The sequence below is a fragment of the Leiobunum rupestre genome, chromosome 8 (assembly GCF_980474605.1).
Source record: "Leiobunum rupestre chromosome 8, qqLeiRupe1.1.hap1, whole genome shotgun sequence".
NCBI classification, from domain to species: Eukaryota; Metazoa; Arthropoda; class Arachnida; order Opiliones; family Sclerosomatidae; genus Leiobunum; species Leiobunum rupestre.
Window position 1 is genome coordinate 12,494,736 of NC_143391.1, and position 17,174 is coordinate 12,511,909.

The 17,174-nt window shown below is 37.1% G+C and overlaps 2 protein-coding genes across 7 annotated transcripts; one reads left to right on the plus strand and one right to left on the minus strand.

Moving 5' to 3' along the window:
- Nucleotides 1–265: 265 nt before the first annotated feature.
- SMC3 (structural maintenance of chromosomes 3) lies at nucleotides 266–5,516 on the plus strand. 2 transcript variants are annotated; one of them, XM_090157073.1, is made up of 22 exons: nucleotides 266–282; nucleotides 356–437; nucleotides 503–578; nucleotides 638–816; nucleotides 884–963; nucleotides 1,020–1,098; nucleotides 1,161–1,454; nucleotides 1,512–1,592; nucleotides 1,657–1,943; nucleotides 2,014–2,158; nucleotides 2,222–2,290; nucleotides 2,358–2,461; nucleotides 2,520–2,783; nucleotides 2,840–3,132; nucleotides 3,188–3,407; nucleotides 3,477–3,558; nucleotides 3,620–3,811; nucleotides 3,879–3,953; nucleotides 4,011–4,119; nucleotides 4,182–4,807; nucleotides 4,874–5,051; nucleotides 5,115–5,516. In XM_090157073.1, exons 2-22 carry the CDS (start codon nucleotides 423–425, stop codon nucleotides 5,291–5,293), a joined length of 3,627 nt encoding a protein of 1,208 aa, XP_090013199.1. In that variant the 5' UTR covers nucleotides 266–282; nucleotides 356–422; the 3' UTR covers nucleotides 5,294–5,516. The 2 variants fall into 2 exon arrangements, with proteins under 2 accessions (XP_090013199.1, XP_090013198.1); XM_090157072.1 differs by lacking the exon at nucleotides 266–282 and having other exon boundaries at nucleotides 307–437.
- Nucleotides 5,385–8,365, minus strand: LOC149932427 (uncharacterized). Of its 5 annotated transcripts, XM_090157074.1 has the most exons (15): nucleotides 8,195–8,365; nucleotides 7,923–8,047; nucleotides 7,650–7,722; nucleotides 7,525–7,583; nucleotides 7,321–7,464; nucleotides 7,238–7,257; nucleotides 7,043–7,175; nucleotides 6,846–6,986; nucleotides 6,472–6,789; nucleotides 6,319–6,407; nucleotides 6,106–6,257; nucleotides 5,899–6,042; nucleotides 5,781–5,826; nucleotides 5,571–5,601; nucleotides 5,396–5,515 (listed from the first exon to the last, which is right to left on the minus strand). In XM_090157074.1, exons 2-13 carry the CDS (start codon nucleotides 8,040–8,042, stop codon nucleotides 5,786–5,788), a joined length of 1,434 nt encoding a protein of 477 aa, XP_090013200.1. In that variant the 5' UTR covers nucleotides 8,043–8,047; nucleotides 8,195–8,365; the 3' UTR covers nucleotides 5,396–5,515; nucleotides 5,571–5,601; nucleotides 5,781–5,785. The 5 variants fall into 5 exon arrangements, 2 of the variants coding, with proteins under 2 accessions (XP_090013201.1, XP_090013200.1); XM_090157075.1 differs by lacking the exon at nucleotides 5,571–5,601 and having other exon boundaries at nucleotides 5,385–5,502; XR_016473148.1 differs by lacking the exon at nucleotides 5,571–5,601 and having other exon boundaries at nucleotides 5,392–5,502; nucleotides 5,781–5,848.
- Nucleotides 8,366–17,174: the final 8,809 nt, after the last annotated feature.

Below are 17,174 nucleotides of genomic sequence, written 5' to 3' on the forward strand. Positions count from 1 at the left end.
TGAATTTAATACATTCAAATTCGTCGGTCTTTAGAACACTATCATTAATTGGAAATCATTACTCAACCAATTGTTTATAAATTAGTATATCCACAATGTATTGCATTTTAATTAATTTTACAATCCGGATGATCTTTGCAAATGGCGTCCAGAATTTATTTTATTCTGCTGATCTAACTTTGCGCCGCTTTGCGGTCGCTGAACGCAATCCGAATGGTAAAGGTAAATTCTATCACTTTAGGAGTAATAATTCTACCGTACCAAAAACAAACTTTATTATTGGTAAATTTTAAATTCATTGGTAGAATAGTAGTGCTTACCTAGTTAATAATTCTAGAACCTTTCCCGCCATTAGAATTTTGTCATCTCTTTTGATGAGGCTGGAATGAAAATGAAAACAAATTAGATAACTCGTATTTAAAATGTATATCAAGCAGGTAAATTTTTTTGTTTCAATAAAATTATTTAACTTTTATGTAAAATATTAACATTTGTCTCACAGCTTATTATCCAAGGCTTTAGAAGTTACAGGGAACAAACAACAATTGAACCTTTCAGTAGGAGGCACAATGTTATTGGTATGGTTTTTTCTTATATTCCTGTTAGAATATAGTTATAGAAAAAACTTTTTCGGTAGTTGGACGAAATGGGTCCGGAAAAAGTAACTTTTTCTATGCAATTCAATTTGTCTTGAGTGATGAATTCTCTCATCTACGTCCTGAGCAACGACAAGCTCTTCTTCATGAGGGAACTGGCCCACGTGTTCTTAATGCTTTTGTGGAAATCATATTCGACAATACAGACAACAGATTACCAGTACTTAAATGCTTAGAAACAACTTGCAATTTCAAAGAAATCATTATGTAATATTAAAATATTCTAGATAGATAAGGATGAAGTTTCCCTTAGACGTGTCATTGGTTCTAAAAAGGATCAGTATTTTCTTGCAAAGAAAATGGTTACGTACGTATAAAGTTAAAGTATGATCAACTAATGGAACTAAAGAGATTTATGTATAGCCGAACAGATGTGATGAATATGTTAGAAAGTGCTGGTTTCTCTCGAAGTAATCCGTATTACATCGTGAAACAAGGAAAGGTAATAAGTTAATTTTAATATCGCTATTTATTTTCTAGAACAGTTTTCTCCTTGTTTCCTAGATCAACCAAATGGCAACTGCTCCTGACAAAACCCGGCTGCAACTTTTAAAAGAAGTAGCTGGAACTAGAGTTTACGATGAAAGAAAAGAGGAGAGTCATGACATCTTGAAAGACACCCAAGGCAAAAGAGAAAAAATTGATGATTTGTTGAAGTACATTGAGGAAAGACTTCAAACGTTAGAAGAAGAAAAGGAGGAATTGAAGGAGTATCAAAAATTTGATAAGAAAAGAAGGTCTCTTGAGTATACCATATATGACCATGAATTGAAAGATGCCAGAAAAAAGCTGGATGAGGTATAACAAACCTTCAGGTTTTTTTTGCAATTCCATTTATATAAGCTTTTTCATTAGATTGAGACACGCCGAGTGACCAGCAGCAATGTAACAGAAAAACTCAGGGAAAACCTTCAGCAAGCTTCAGATAATATTAAGGTATCATATCTTAGATTAGGTCTTACTCAATTGCACTTTTGTAGAGATTTTAATATCTTAACAGAAATTGAATAAAGATTTGAGAGAAATCAAAGGAAAGCTTCAAGCCCTGAAAGATGAGAAAGACACTTGTACCAATGAACATTCTGCTCTTTTAAAAGAGAAAACCAGACTTGAACTGAACATCAAGGATTTGAAAGACGAAGTAGAGGGAGACAATAGCTCTCGTGTTCGTGCTCAAGAACAACTGGAAAAACTTAAAAAAGAAATTGAAGCTAAATTAGCGGAACTGGCTGACATAAAGCCTAAATATGAGGAACAGAAAAGAATAGAGGAGGAATGCACCCGCGAGTAAATATCTTCCTATATAGTTTAGTGTTATACGTCCCCAAGTATTAATTATACACATATTTTCTTAAAGGCTAAGTTTGAAAGAGCAAAAAAGAACAGAACTTTACGCTAAACAAGGAAGGGGAAGCCAGTTCACTTCAAAAGCCGAAAGGGACAAATGGATTGCCAAAGAACTAAAATCTCTCCATAAGGCAATAAAAGATAAAAAAGACCAGGTTGGAAAACTTAGATAAGGTCTGATAACATTAAAAAGACTTATAATTATATTATTCTATTAGATTGTTCGATTGAAGAAAGATTTGGAAACAGATGTGGGTAAAAAGGAAAATTTAACCGAAAGAATTGATGTACGTGTTTAAGTATAAATTGGTAAATTATAATAAATCATATTTATTTAATAAAAGGTTTTTTTAGGAATTATCAGCGCAACTTGAGCAACAGAGAGATAATATTGATAAGCAGAACAAAGATTTCTACGAAAGGAAAAAAGAAAAGGATGCTCTTCAAACAGAACGGAAGTACGTAATTAATCTTTGATTTAAATAGAATGCAAATATATTTTGATTTTTATCCAAGTGAGTTATGGAGAAAGGAAAATTCCATGCAACAAAATTTGGCTATGCTAAAGGAAGAATATTCGAAGAAAGATCAATCTATGCGTTCGATGATTGGAAAGACTACATTGAATGGAAGAGAAAGTGTGAAAAAAGTTCTCAAGATATTCAAGGACAGAGGAGGCGAGTCTAAAGAAATAGCTGATAAATATTATGGAATGTTGATAGAAAACTTCACTTGTGACAAAACCATCAATACAGCTGTAGAAGTTACTTCAGGGACTAAGTAATTACTTACCATCAGTGTGCTCCGTTATGAAAAATAATACATTCTGTTTCTAGGCTATTTTATCATATTGTGGAAAATGATAGTATTGGTACAAAGATATTGAATGAAATGAATCGTCAGAAATTCCCAGGGGAAGTTACATTCATGCCCTTCAATAGACTGGTCTACAAAGACATGAATTATCCAACAAATGATAATGCCATCCCTATGATCTCCAAACTTAACTTTGAACTGAAAATGGAACCAGTAATGAAGTATATCTATGGAAAAACCCTCATATGTCGAAACTTGGAAGTTGCCACCCAAATTGCTCGAACTTCAAATTTGGACTGTATTACCCTAGATGGTAATGAAATTTTATATTATATTAATTTGTACAATAATGTAAAATTTGTTTGTAGGGGACCAAGTTTCCCATAAAGGTGCATTGACTGGTGGTTATTTGGATCCAAGACGCTCTCGATTGGAGTTACACCAAACGCACTCAAAAATTCAAAAAGATGTAGATAACCAAGAAGATGAATTGAAAACGCACAGGGAAAAATTAGCCGAACTTGAATCTCGTATTAACCATCTTGTTAGTGAAATGCAGAAAGTTGAAACAAAGAACAGCAAGAACAAGTAAATTAAAATTACACATAAAATTAAAGTAACAGAAAAAAAGTGGAAATAACCGTTTTGTGTGTTTAGAGATGTGTTTGAGAAATCAAAAGCTGATATTCGCCTAATGAAAGAGGAGATCAATGTTTTAGATAGAGCGAGACCTCCCAAAGTATGAATAAATAAGCTTACCAATTTTGTAGACGATCATTGATTGAAAATGTAACTTGCAGGAGAGAAGTTTGGTTAGTTTGGAGTCAAGTTTGAAATCTATGGAATCCACCGAAGAGTCATTGAATAATGAAAAACAGCAAGAACTTCTCAAACAACTTTCAGTCGCTGACCAAGAAGAAGTAGACAGACTGAATGATGAGATAAAGAGACTTACCCAGAGCAATAAAGACGCATTTAGCAAGCGTATGAGTGTAAGAGAATGGCATTCTATTGAACAATTTGGCTGGCAGTGGTATCAAATTATATATTTTTTTCTAGTTGGAGGGTCAGAAGAACAAGCTGGAAAATTCTTTAAACAACAATCTTTATCGTAGAAAAGAGGAATTAGAAGCTGTATGTTTTAAAGAAGAGAAGTGCTTTTTATCACCTAATAACCAATGATTTTCACAGGCTCTTCAAGAAATTTCTGTAGAAGACAGAAAACAAAAACTTAGTAATTCCAGAAATGAGCTTAAAAATTTAGAGTCGAGGATAACGGACCTAAAGGAATCCATGAAAGGTATAATAATCGTACAACTCGATAAATGCAAACCGAGTTTGTATCTACTTTTATGTTTTCAGACCTGGACAAAAAGATTGACGATAGAAACAAAGATATGAAGAAAATTGCTAAGAACCTTGAAGAGCAGAAAAATAAAGAAAGAGACTGCCAAGAAAGAATCAATGAAGATTCTAAAGATTTGGAGAAAATGACCAGCAAACAGTCAGTGCTGCACAAGAAAATCGAAGAATGTGCCAAAAAGATAAGAGATTTGGGTTCACTTCCGCAAGAAGCTTTTGAAAAATATCAGAGAAATAATGCCAAACAGCTTTTCAAAATGCTGGAGCAAACCAATCAAGAGTTGAAGAGATACAGCCACGTAAACAAAAAAGCTCTGGATCAGTTTGTTAGTTTTTCAGAACAGAAAGAAAAACTCATTACGAGAAAACAAGAACTAGACCGTGGATATGATTCCATTATGGATTTAATGAATGCTTTGGAGCACAGAAAATATGAAGCAATTCAGCTTACGTTTAAGCAAGTTTCCAAATACTTCAGTGAAGTCTTTAAAAAGTTAGTTCCAAATGGACATGCTAACTTGGTTATGAGATCGGACAAAGAGGACCAAACTGTAGAATCCATGGAGGAGAGTGCCTCAACCTCCGACACATCCGTGATGGAGCAATTTGAGGGAGTTGGAATTAGAGTAAGTGCTATTTTTATAAATTGTTGAAAGTATATTTTTATGGTAATTTTATAATTCTTATTTAAGGTGTCATTTTCTGGGCGTGAAGCTGAGATGAAAGAAATGCAACAGCTTTCTGGTGGACAAAAATCCTTAGTCGCATTGGCCCTTATTTTTGCCATCCAAAAATGTGACCCAGCCCCATTTTATCTCTTTGATGAAATTGATCAGGCTTTAGACTCTCAACACAGAAAGGCAGTAGCAGGTAATAAGAGTAGTTTCTGAACTGGTTTTCCATCAAAAATAAAATATATATATTGTCATATAGATATGATTCATGAGCTATCTCAGGAAGCTCAGTTTATTACCACCACTTTCCGACCAGAGTTACTGGAACATGCTGACAAATTTTACGGTGTCAAATTCAGAAATAAAGTCAGTCACATTGAGGCTGTTACCCAAGAAGATGCCAGAGATTTTGTAGAAGACGACGCAACACATTCTTAAAAACATTTAAACTTGCCTTTGTATTTAATTCTGAAGATATTTTTAAAACCCTTAAAACTTGAAAAACTTTTATGTATTCTATTAAAACACTTTTTTACAATAAATTATAAGTGTTCTATGAGATAGCAGAGCCTTGAATGTTAACTTGACGATCTTCATAGACATTTGAAAGATAAAAGAAGGCACTTGATTTTGGTTCCTTGTTTAACCTGCAGACATTTTCTGCAAAGAGTATTTTATTACATATAGTATTAACAAATTAATCAAGGAAACTTACCAAAAAAATATGCCTTTGGTATTTAATATATCTAAAATAAATTTGAATAGCTATATACTGATTGATTCAATCTAAATAAGCAATTGCAACAGAGCAAACTAACAGCCGACACAAATGCACTGCACATTGTGATATGTCATCTGCTACAGTAGTTATAGAACAGAGGCACTTTATTTAATGTCAGCCACTAGGTGGAAAAGAGCCCCTTACTTTCATTAAAACTCTGGACTCTTTGGTTCATCTCTCGGACGTTTGGCTTTATGATTAAAAGAAAATTCCTGACTATATTAGGATAATTTTCTTTTCCTTATTTGAAGTTATTTCTCACCATTTTCAATATCCAGATTTGGAGACGAATCTAAAAGCGCATCAAATTCCTCTGCCAACTGCTTTTTATTTTTATCTTCAGTTTCATATCTCTTTCTTTTACCATTTGATGAATTATCACAGATAGTTTCAGAAACATAAGACCCTGTTGCCATAAATATTCAATTTTTATTACAGTTACTTTTTCTTTAAACAAGTTATTTTCCACCTGTAAATGGATTTGGAATAGACGATAAACCACTGTAAAGCTTTCTTCTACTAGCATTTCGAGTGTTGGCATTTTTATTTCCCATTTCGGCATTATCTTTACTGAGCCACACATCGTCCCTTTCAGATTTGGTTTTATGATTTCTGCTAGACCTAGGACAAATTTTATCAATGAGACAAAACTGCCAAATTTTCAAAAGTACGTTAAGCTTACAAACGCAAGGATTTTTTTTTCTTATCAACAAAATCATCAATCCCATCATCATCACCCTGTATTTTGGAAGTTGTCGACAAAATTTGAAACTAAAACAAAATTTTATTTATATAAAAGAATACAGACATTTCTAAAAGATGCAAAAACAGTTACCTTTGAAGGAGCAATTTGACTTGAAGGTTCAGTTTCATCCATTGGCTCAATGTCATCAAATATATTAGGTGATTCGTTTCGATTCTCTTTATCTTTTCTAACCCGCCACTCTTTGAAAAATCTCACACTCTGTGCTTCTGTTAATGTGGCAATTTGGTTATACACCCAATTATTTCTACCCTTTGATTGCTTTTTTATCCTGCTTTGAAAAATCATTTTTGACTGCAGCTTTAATCTCTCCGCTATGACTTTTCTCCGCTCCTCCAAATCTTTGATATCTGAACAATCTGGATGAACCCAATCATCTTCTTGCCTCTTCTAAAATGAAATTTCATCGAAAATAAAAGTAGGTTAAATATGAACAAGACTAGCACCTTTAAAATGGCCTTTCTTTGAGCGGCTAACTCTGATGGTATTCTTAAGCCGTGTTCTTTTGTAAATGGAATGCTGGGATCAGGTTTTGGAAGAGGTGGTCTTCTTAAATGAAGTATGGCTGCTTGACTGTTTTGAGTATCCTAAAAATATAAAAATGAAAACTTAGGCAAAACAACAAGTTATTTAATTAAATTACCTGACTAGGTTTGTCACTTGAAAGAGTATTTTCAGGACTTGAAAGGGAATCAAAATCAAAACCTGTGGAAGCTCTTTCCCTTGTGACTGTGGAACTTGGTGGGTTAATTCTAACTACAGACACATTTCTTGATCTAAAAATGTTGTAAATCTTACAAATTCATGTATTTTACTCAAATATATTTGAACTCTATACCTTAAACGGTTAATGCTTTCCTGTGAAAAAAAAAACTATTACCATATAATTCCACAAAAATTTAAAATTAACATATTGCTAACAGTGTCCATATTTCGAGCTTGAAACAGACTGGCCTGATCGTCTTCAACATCAACAATATTATTTTCTTCAAAGGACTCATTGGGATAGTGATTAGAAGCTATTTTATCTAGAGCTGCCATTTCTGTTGACTCCTCATAAATTTTCTTAAAATGCATTAGAAAATTTTAAAAATGTTTAAACATGAGATTAAACTAAATACTAACAATGAGTTGTATTTTCTCTTCATATGACATAGAATCTACATCCTCTTGGTGTCCCAAATCTATACAAAATGTCATACACTGTTGTATAAACCAAACATTTAACTAGAAGCTATAAAAATAAATGCCTTTCAGTTTCTGGTTTGCTAAATTTTCCTTTTCAAAAATAGATTTTGGGGTGTCAACTTCTACTTCTTCCACCTGATAATAAAATTAATATTGATTAATAGACACCTAAGTGTAATTAAAGGGCCACACCAGCGTTTGAAAAATTCGCCCCAAATTTAACACCGGGTAGCAAATACGACCAATCCTATTCCGGAAATTTGCGCGTGAAACAGGTCAAGTTCAAACGTCGGTGTGGCCCTTCAAGGTACTGCTAAAAAAACTTATGGACATACACTGTCTTCTGACAAATTATCTTCATATATCGGTCTAGTTTTGAGTTTACGTAGAGAACGTATACCAATGTTTTTACCACAGTCATCCTTGTTATTACGACCTCCGCCTCCTAATTCCATTTCATCTAGTAAAACAAAGCACACAAAACTTGACAAAACAATAGCAAGTTCTAAAAGTACACATGATTTTCCCGCGCACAGTGTCATGTTATAGCAAAAAGCCTTGCCTTTTCATTGTGATCTTTAGCATATACTTAAATTGTTTAACTTACCTGAAATGTTTTTACTATTTGTTCCACCCGTATTAGAGAATAGTTAAGTAACAATCAAAGATTAAAAATATAATTAAATCCTTAGAAAAATTTTAGACCTCTAACATATATTTCAGGTCGTGGGTAAACCAAAACCGAAATTACCAAATGCAGACTACACTTGTCAGCAAAGACTATTTTGCTTGTCACCACGGGTGCATTGGTGAAAAAACTGAAAACCAGGGCCAGCGTTGCCAACCTGATCGAATAGAATTATCGTACCAAAACCTGAAAATTATCGTATTTCAGTTCTATTTATCGTACCAAGGATCCTATTAGGATCCTTGATCGTACCGCTCGTGGTACGCTTCCAAAATATCTAGAGGTCTGACTAGCGAGAAGAAAAGGGGGGCGAAATTAAAATAAAATAATACTGCTATCTTATTGGTTCTTAAAAATTACGTTTTTCGACGTGATTAACTCTGCTGCGAAGACGCAAAAAATAAGACCGCCTCCATTTTTAGCGTGACGAGGTTAGGAGCGCATATACTACAAATTTATCCATAAACCTTGGGTTAGGGGGGGCCTCAACGTGTCCGTCGATAGTCTCGACATATTCCCTTTAAAGGTCGTTTTCCTCATAATTTTACGGTTTTGGAAGACCTCGAAGGAAAATTTCTTAAAAATTTTGAAACGTACTAAAATCCTCCTTACAATTTTAAAAATGTACTTTTGTACTTGGTTATTTCAAATCGTACCGAAAAAGTACAAATGTACCAGTTTCGGGAACACTGCCAGGGCTTCCACATTTGATATCTAAAATTTCCCGTTTGCGATAATTTAATTAAATGAAAAATCCCTTTTCCCCCTTTTTTGACTTGGAAATTTCCATTTTTATACCTCGCTATATTTTGGAGCTTTTAATACTAATTTATATTCATATTCAGTTTAATTCTGAAAAGAATTCCAAATATAAGGTTTTATTTAATACAAAATTACTTACATTTGAATAACTTTGCCCAAATATATAAGTCGCAAATGGATATTTAGATCATGACATCCATTACTATAAAAATGACCAGCATTTTAGGAACGTATTAAAAATATTTTTTACATCTGTGACTCATAACATAACTGCCACAGGCAATATTATCAGAAAAGCTTAAAATTCCCTATTTTCCCGTGCAAAGAACATTTTTCCCTAATTTTCCCCAGCGAAAGGACGTTTTCCCTCATTTTTCCCGTTTTCCCCTAAAATTGCATTATTCCCTTTTAGCGTTTTGGAAGGTTGAAAAATCCTGGAAAAGGGAAAAATTCCCCGCATGTGGAAGCACTAGTGAAAACCATTGAGTTGGGAAATAGTACAGCATGGAGGAATAGTAGAGGAGGGGAAAGGAAAGAAGACGCTAAATCCGACAGCGTAGTGCCAGTTCGAGGCGGGGAGAAAGTCGAGGTAGACTTTTTATAGAATTCAAACCCTAACCGGTAGATCGCGCCATGATCGCGCTGCCTTTGTTGGAATGTATGAATAGATAAAAGTCTACCTCGACATACCCCCCGTTTATACATCCCCCTTTACGCGATTTCTGAAGAGGAATGTCAGTGCTTAGCCCAATCAGAACTATCAATACCACTATAGTATAGCTATTCCTCTATGAGTACAGCTAGAGCCAATATTTGTATTTGATGTCAGCGGGTCAATTTCTTTAAAACATTTACGAACCAAAATAGTTATCATTAGTTAGTGGCGTTAACAACCGCAAACCAGCGGTGATAATAATTTAATTATCATCTACCACTAGCATCAGACGATTTTTTCTTTGAAAGATAGGTGGCGCCACCAACTACTGATAGGTGTGAGCGTCATTACGTGAATCCAAGAATGTATTCAATGTACCTGAAAAGTAATTTAGTCATAAGGATAGGTAACTCTCTACACAAATCGAGAGATTTAAGTTTCACCTTGGCGTGAGAGCTGGAACCATAATTTAGGCTGCGTTCAGTAACTAGTTATTGAAGCCATCGCTGAGCCGATGAAAGTTGTTGAACGACTTAACGAACTTCCGGCTGTGACGTCACAATTGCCAGCGCTGAGTAATCGTAGTCATCGGTTGGGCTGGAAACCCCGGTGATTTCCGAAATAATCGCTATTTCTTTGTAAACATCGCGCGCCTTCAAAAACTTCTGTCGTTACGATCAGTGTTTCCAATTTGCGGCGAAAAAGCGGCAAAAACCATTGAAAACGGTGAAATTTGCGGCGAAAATATTTTTCGATATTTGCAGTCAGAAAAAATAAAAAATCATCGTCTCTGACAGTAGTCCCCCTACTGTGCCCCTAATGGCAACTCATTCAATTTTTGTCAGAGATAAACTTTATCTAAAAGGTTTTTTTATTTAAAAAACAAATAGTTACCTTTTGTAAAAAATAAATATATATTGCTTAAATCTAAGATTGGAAATAAAGAGAAGAAACATATGCAGTGAAATTAAGGTAAATCTATGGGGGAAATTGTGGCGAAAATCGACTATAGGACCGGCGAAAACTAAAATAGGTGAAAATTGATACCGCAGAGTGTGCAATAACTGGGGGCTTTACCGGGGAGTCGGGGTCCGGCTCTTGTAAAGTTGTAACCCATAAGGACGGTGGCGCACTGGGATATGTTAGCTCTGGTCAAATGGCCCTATTTCCACCTCCAAATTCGGTCAGGTAGGGGCTGGTGCTTAGTTTCGGCTCAGGCTAACGGAGAGGGTCCGTGCAACCTGGCCGCCTCGGCGGATTGGGTAGCCTGGGGTACGTTCAGCAGCAGTCAACGGAAAAAAAACCGATGGATTCGATATTTTCTACCGATGAGCTTTTTCGTCATAATGACGTCGTAAGTTGCTGAACGCTTTTATTCAGTCATCGGTGTTTTTTAAAATGGCGTAGCTTTTATAGTAGTTTTACGTCAGTAACGACGTCAGTCATCGGAAAACCGACTCTTCCAGCCGATGACTTCGGTGAGTAACCGATGACTATCGTGACGTCAAAACCGGAAACGCGAAAAAGCGTACAGTAGGAAACCGATGTCACCGATTAGTAATCGGTGAGTCCGATGAGCGCTGCTGTTTCCCGGTCTTTTGGAGTCACACCGGGATTTCCGGTGCCAGCTGTGCCGGGTTACTGGGACTGATGTGTGCCCGTCGTTCCCCTTTAGGAGCTCTCTCCAAAGGGTATGACTCTTTACCTACGTAGGTAGGGTGTCGGCTGGAAATATTTCGCGAGTTTCTTTTCAACTCGATAATAAAGCGCTCGAATCTTCGACTGATTTCCCATTTACTTCTCAATCCTGAACCAGAAAACAGGACTGGCTTCCGAGGGGCTAACCACTCTTAGAAAGTCTGTACACCGGATTACGCTTAGACTAACACTGCCAAAGGCAGGGGCTTCAAAGATTACGCGTAATCCCATTAATACAGTCAAGGGTACGGCTCTGTACACCGATTACGCGGAGTGATCAGCCCCTCGCTGGCTTCAGACGGGGGAGGGGGAATGGTGGCCATACCCCCCCTCAAATAAGGCGTCACAGATCGAGGCCCTAGTATTATACTTTATTTACTTTTGGTACAAACGTCATTTTATTCCGATTCTGTGGTTGCGAATAGTTTGAGTCGGAGTAAAAAGGTTATTCCAAAATGGCTGCCTGCGGCCTTTTTAGCAGACGACAAAATCTGATTTACTCAGTTACACCTTCTTTTCGGAAGGAGTAAAAAGAGTAGCCCTAATACTCGGGAACAAGCGAATATTTTATGGGGCGAAGTAGTTCTAATCCCAGGGATACGCGAATAAAAAGTTTTAGGGTAAAAACAGTACACTTTTAGTTCGAGAACAGGCGAAAAGAAACCACCTACTATAAACATAAAGTGCCAGTTTTTTGGGTCGCGACGGTTTTCAATTTTATCGAGCCTATTCGGGTTGGATTTAAAAAAAAATTATTGGAACGGTCCGGGCAGGTCAGCTATCAACTTTGGCGGGCCTGGTTTTGCAATAAATAATTTTGGCGGGCCGGGTCGGGTCGGGTTTTCGAAATGAATAATTTTGGGGGGCCGGGTCGGTTTGGGTTTCAACTTTGTAATTTTTTAATCTGGTCGGGCTTTAAAACTAGCTGGCCCGACTCATCTCTATACGGTAGGGTACATTTTAATTTGATTAAAGGGCCACACCATCGTTTGAATTTGAACTGTATTTGCTACCACGTGCTAAATTCAGGCAGAATTTTTCAAACACCGGTGTGGCCTTTTAATTATCTCAAGTTTCTTCCCGACAGCACCTCGCTAGAGGGAGATTTTCTTCTTGGGATGACGTCACTTGTTACTAGCTCTCAGTAAAATATTCCCGAAAGTGACAAACTTATGGAACAATATTATAGACTTATGAAATCACTTAACAGCGCCGAAAATAGCCAAAGCCTTAAAAGGCGGTGTAACCCGGTTTGGGACGACAGAAATACCAGAGGTTCTATTCCCTTTAAAGGGACTTTCAAGGAGGGTGTGAGGGGTCGGAAGTAGATACAAAAAACGTCACTGAAACGTCATCAGAGTGGAACTTTATATATGTGACTATAACGGCGACCGAATGACGTATTTTCACGCCACTAGAGGAGAAAGTTTATCCTTAGATCCCCTCTCCATTTGCTCTTCAATGTCTTAATGTAACTGATAGACACGGCCCTTAAATATATGCCAGATAGCCAGTTAAACAAAACACACGTCGCCTCTGTCTGGGTTTAGTTTAAAACACTACCCAGTTCTCTTACCCTATAGCGTCTCTATCAACTCTGCCCAGTAGGCAGACACTTAATATTGCCCATTCAAAGTGGGACTAGATATTCCGTAGAACAATTATCTCAAATGAACCTAAGCCACTTCAATATTAGCAGATCCGGCGATTTTTTCAGCCCTGTTACCGGCGCTCGGGTGGGAAACTAGTAAAATTCAAACGGCGGTACGGCCCTTTAAATGCTCTCTGTCTGGGTTTAGTTTAAAACACTACCCAGTTCTCTTACCCTATAGCGTCTCTATCAACTCTGCCCAGTAGGCAGACACTTAATATCGCCCATTCAAAGTGGGACTAGATATTCCGTAGAACAATTATCTCAAATGAACCTAAGCCACTTCAATATTAGCAGATCCGGCGATTTTTTCAGCCCTGTTACCGGCGCTCGGGTGGGAAACTAGTAAAATTCAAACGGCGGTACGGCCCTTTAAATGCTCTATAAACCTCGTTGACAAGAAAGATAATATAGTCCTCGTACCCTAGATTCGAAATAGTTAATAGCGTTTACCGACTTCCTGTCGGAACTCCGAAAAAAATAACTCCATAGTTACCATGGTTACCATAGCTTAAAGGGGCTCCAAAGTTCGGTGGCAAAAAAAAAAAGAAAATTGAGCATGCTTTTCCTTCCCCAAAACCCCTCACTTGGCCTTGGCAGAGGCGGGCAGAGTTAACCGTAAATTTCGCACTTTACTGACTTTACACACATTTTTCCACCGAACTTTGGAGCCCCTTTAATAATTCCCTATTCACCGTTGTCCGTGTTGATCTTCCTTTATTATTTGCCGATGAAGCTAAACTTTCTCATAAAGTTGAAGTGTCTTCAGACAACCTTGCGCTACAGACTGACTTGGATGCAGTGGTTCGCTGGTTTATTTTTTAATATTAACTGCATCTCGACCATAGGAGCATCAATTTTGACTATACTATAAATGGTGGATAACTAGTCTCCACTCTATCCGACGGGGACCTTTGGGGTCATTGTCGCAACTTAAATTTTCGGTCCACTAACTTCGTTAAATAGGTTTTATAATTCCCTCGCTTTCCTCATTATCTGTTATTTTTCTGTCATTTGAACGCCACATTTATCAAGGGATCAGTGCCTATTTATAGGATTTTTAGAACTACGAACAAAATAACCAAAATTAGGATAAAATTGATAATTATGTCACTTTTGTAAAATATTTATTGTCAAAGGGAATTTAACTACTACCCAAAATGACTTACAATTATACTAAAACATTTTCCTAGTATTCAATTTCAGAACTACCTACAAATTAACCAAAATTAGGATAAGATTGGAAATCTTGCCACTTTTGCCAAAATTAATTTGTCAAAGTGAATTTCACCACTACCCAAAATGACTTTTATATTAAACATTTACAAATACTGCAGAATTGCCCAATAAATTAGGTCCTACAACGGATCTTTGTGCTTTGCAAAATGCCCAAACAAATCCTCTAAACTAGTTACTAAATAGGCGTCTCAATAAAAGCAGATCAGCGAGTCCCCAAGGAGTAATAGCACTGAGAGCGTAGAAAGGAAAGCTAGGTTTTATTTAGTCCTTTTCTCTTGGTTTTGAAGCGGTGCCGAAATAAGACCACATTTTAGGCGGTAAAAGTTATATAAAAGTTTAAAAAAGGTAAAATTTTACCTTTATATCATATAAAATTTATCATTTACGAACAAGTGTGCAAAGGCTTGTCTCTTTTGTGAAAGCATGGTGAAAGTGAAACGCTTAATCTATTTTACAAGTCGAATTGAAGTTGCACCCTTTTACCGCCCGACCGAAAATATTTCAGATTAGTGACTACGCCATGGGAGAAGCGAAAGGAGAGCGCCGTTTATTGAGACGACTAATCTTCTCGGTTAAAAACCTTTGACATTCCGCCCATCCCAGATGCGTATCGACCCTTAATGCCCTCTTTTGTTTTGTTTTTGTTTGTTGGTATATTTTATCTGTTTTATATCATTCTTTTAAATCATTCAATATAAACTCCCCTTTCCACGCTGTACATATTAGGTGAAAACTATTCGTAAGTCCGGAACCGTTCAAAGAACTGATTCGGATGGAGCTATGAGTCTCTAAAATTAACGTCCCGGACAGTTCAGAACTTGTTGTACGAATAGTCTGAAATTCCCTCCTAAAAGCCCGTATGGACTAGTCTACTAAAAACTATTGCAGACGAGATTAAGAGAGCTCAGTCTTGGGTTCTTGATGGTACCTGCTCTCGAACAGTTCCGAAAGGTCCAAGAACCGGTTCCCGCGAGCGAATAGTTTGCGTTAGTATGGTTCGATAATTTTTTTTCGACGAATAGTTTTGCGCGAAGACTGGTGAATGGTTTTCACCTATTGTAATATCTTTTTACATTGTATCAATAGTGCTATACTCCCTCTCTGCCAGTATGTTCAAATCCATGTACCTGCGCACAAGCCATCCATGGCTTTGCGGGTATTGTTGATACAAGTAAATAAAATAGCGACCTACAGCAGCCGATGGAAACCGATTTTTTGGACGTCACGTTCCGGAAGTGGGTAATTGCTTCTTGGGAAAGCTCTCTGAATTCGTATCTAGGGTATGGAGTTCTATCTTTGTTTACAACTAAAAACATTATCGACCTGGTTTTGAAGTTCGGACATACGCCGCAAGCAAACTGGACGCTGTGTGTTACTTCCACTTAACGATGGTGAGGAAACTGAGGATCAAATCTCCTTCGGCCGCTAGTTTTTGCTTGAGCTGAAATATTGTGTTTCGTTTAAAGCCCCTTTAAACTTCGTATACATGACGAAACACTATACTGCAGCTACTGTGGGAAAACTAATAGTTCATCTCTGTAACGGAAAAGGTCGTCTGGATGACAATATCGTTCGGGAGGAATTAATACCAGGTTACGTTTATGGTGATAAATAACAATGAAAGCGCGGTTTCGATTAAATATTTCAAAATATGTACCGTCCGAAACGAAGAGAGGGTTTATAATAGTCAATTGTGGGTTCCATTTGAATTATTTGGCATTATTGCGCCAAAGTAATTTCATGAAAGCTTTTAAATATGTAATATTTAGTAAATAAAACTAGCTGACGAATGAGATTCCTTGTCATCGTTACCTGGAAGCAGCTACACACAGCGCCAAGTTCATCGCGTATGCAGGCCCGTCTTAAGACCCTTTGGGGTCCTGGGCTAAATTATTTCTTAAGACCTTTGCGAGCCCCAACGGTAAGCCTTTGTATGTCCGTTGTCTAAATTCATTTACACCATAATCAAACCAAAACTTTTAATTTCAAAAGTATAACCACGGCCAACTTTGATCACGCTACAGCGGCCAACACATTCGTCGAAATTCCGCGAGCAAGGATTTTCCCCCTATAAACGGTACTATAATGTGTAGGAGGTCAGCGCCACGCTCGGTTTTTATATTGACTTCAATGTAAAAACTATACTAAAAATAATAATCCGCTAGGGGCGCTCACGTCATACACATCTTTTGCTCATAGGTTAACACGGAAACGTCAACGAATGAGATGGCCGCTGTAGCGCGAGAGATGCGCGAGACATAAAAGTTGGCCGTGGTATAACATAGGCCTACTGAAAATAAGATTTTTTCAGACAGTGTTAGGTTTTAGAAATTGTAGTTACCGTATGATACGTGATGTGGCGATGAGTAAAATTACTTTAGACGTAATTAAAAGACACATAATATTAAATGAGCATAAATAATATTTAACCAATTAAACCCTTATCCCTAGGGTAGAGGCTGTATGGCTGGCTTTCCCGGGGCCCTAAAACTGGCTGGGGGCCCTGGGCTGTAGCCCATTTAGCCCATGCCTTAAGACGGCCCTGCGCGTATGTGTTAACTTCATAATCAGAATTTATTTTTGTTATTACACAGGAATTTATACAATTAGAAGTTTCATTTAAACCAGGGAATACCTTTGCGTGTGGTGCCATACCAGAGTCACTGAGAAAAATCATATCACCTCGTGCAGGAATCGAACCTACGACCTTTAGGTTACCGTCCCAACGCCACTACCATTGGACTACGGAGTATGGAGGCCACGAATAATGGAGGCCACGAATAATTAGGCCTCGGACACCCAATTTATGAATGACTCTATCTGGTTCACATTATTGACGGGATACTTTTACCCGTTGTTGACGGTGCCGTAGCATTTTACGTCGACTAATTTAA

Coding starts and splice junctions, on each gene's coding strand:
- SMC3 (XM_090157073.1), top strand. Junction 1,593..1,656: donor AAGCTTCAGATAATATTAAG/GTATCATATCTT, acceptor ATATCTTAACAG/AAATTGAATAAAGATTTGAG. Junction 3,133..3,187: donor GGACTGTATTACCCTAGATG/GTAATGAAATTT, acceptor ATTTGTTTGTAG/GGGACCAAGTTTCCCATAAA.
- LOC149932427 (XM_090157075.1), bottom strand. CDS start 8,042: ATGGAATTAGGAGGCGGAGGTCGTAATAACAAGGATGACTGTGGTAAA. Junction 7,584..7,649: donor AGCAAACCAGAAACTGAAAG/GCATTTATTTTT, acceptor CATTTTGTATAG/ATTTGGGACACCAAGAGGAT. Junction 6,790..6,845: donor AAAGAAAGGCCATTTTAAAG/GTGCTAGTCTTG, acceptor ATTTCATTTTAG/AAGAGGCAAGAAGATGATTG.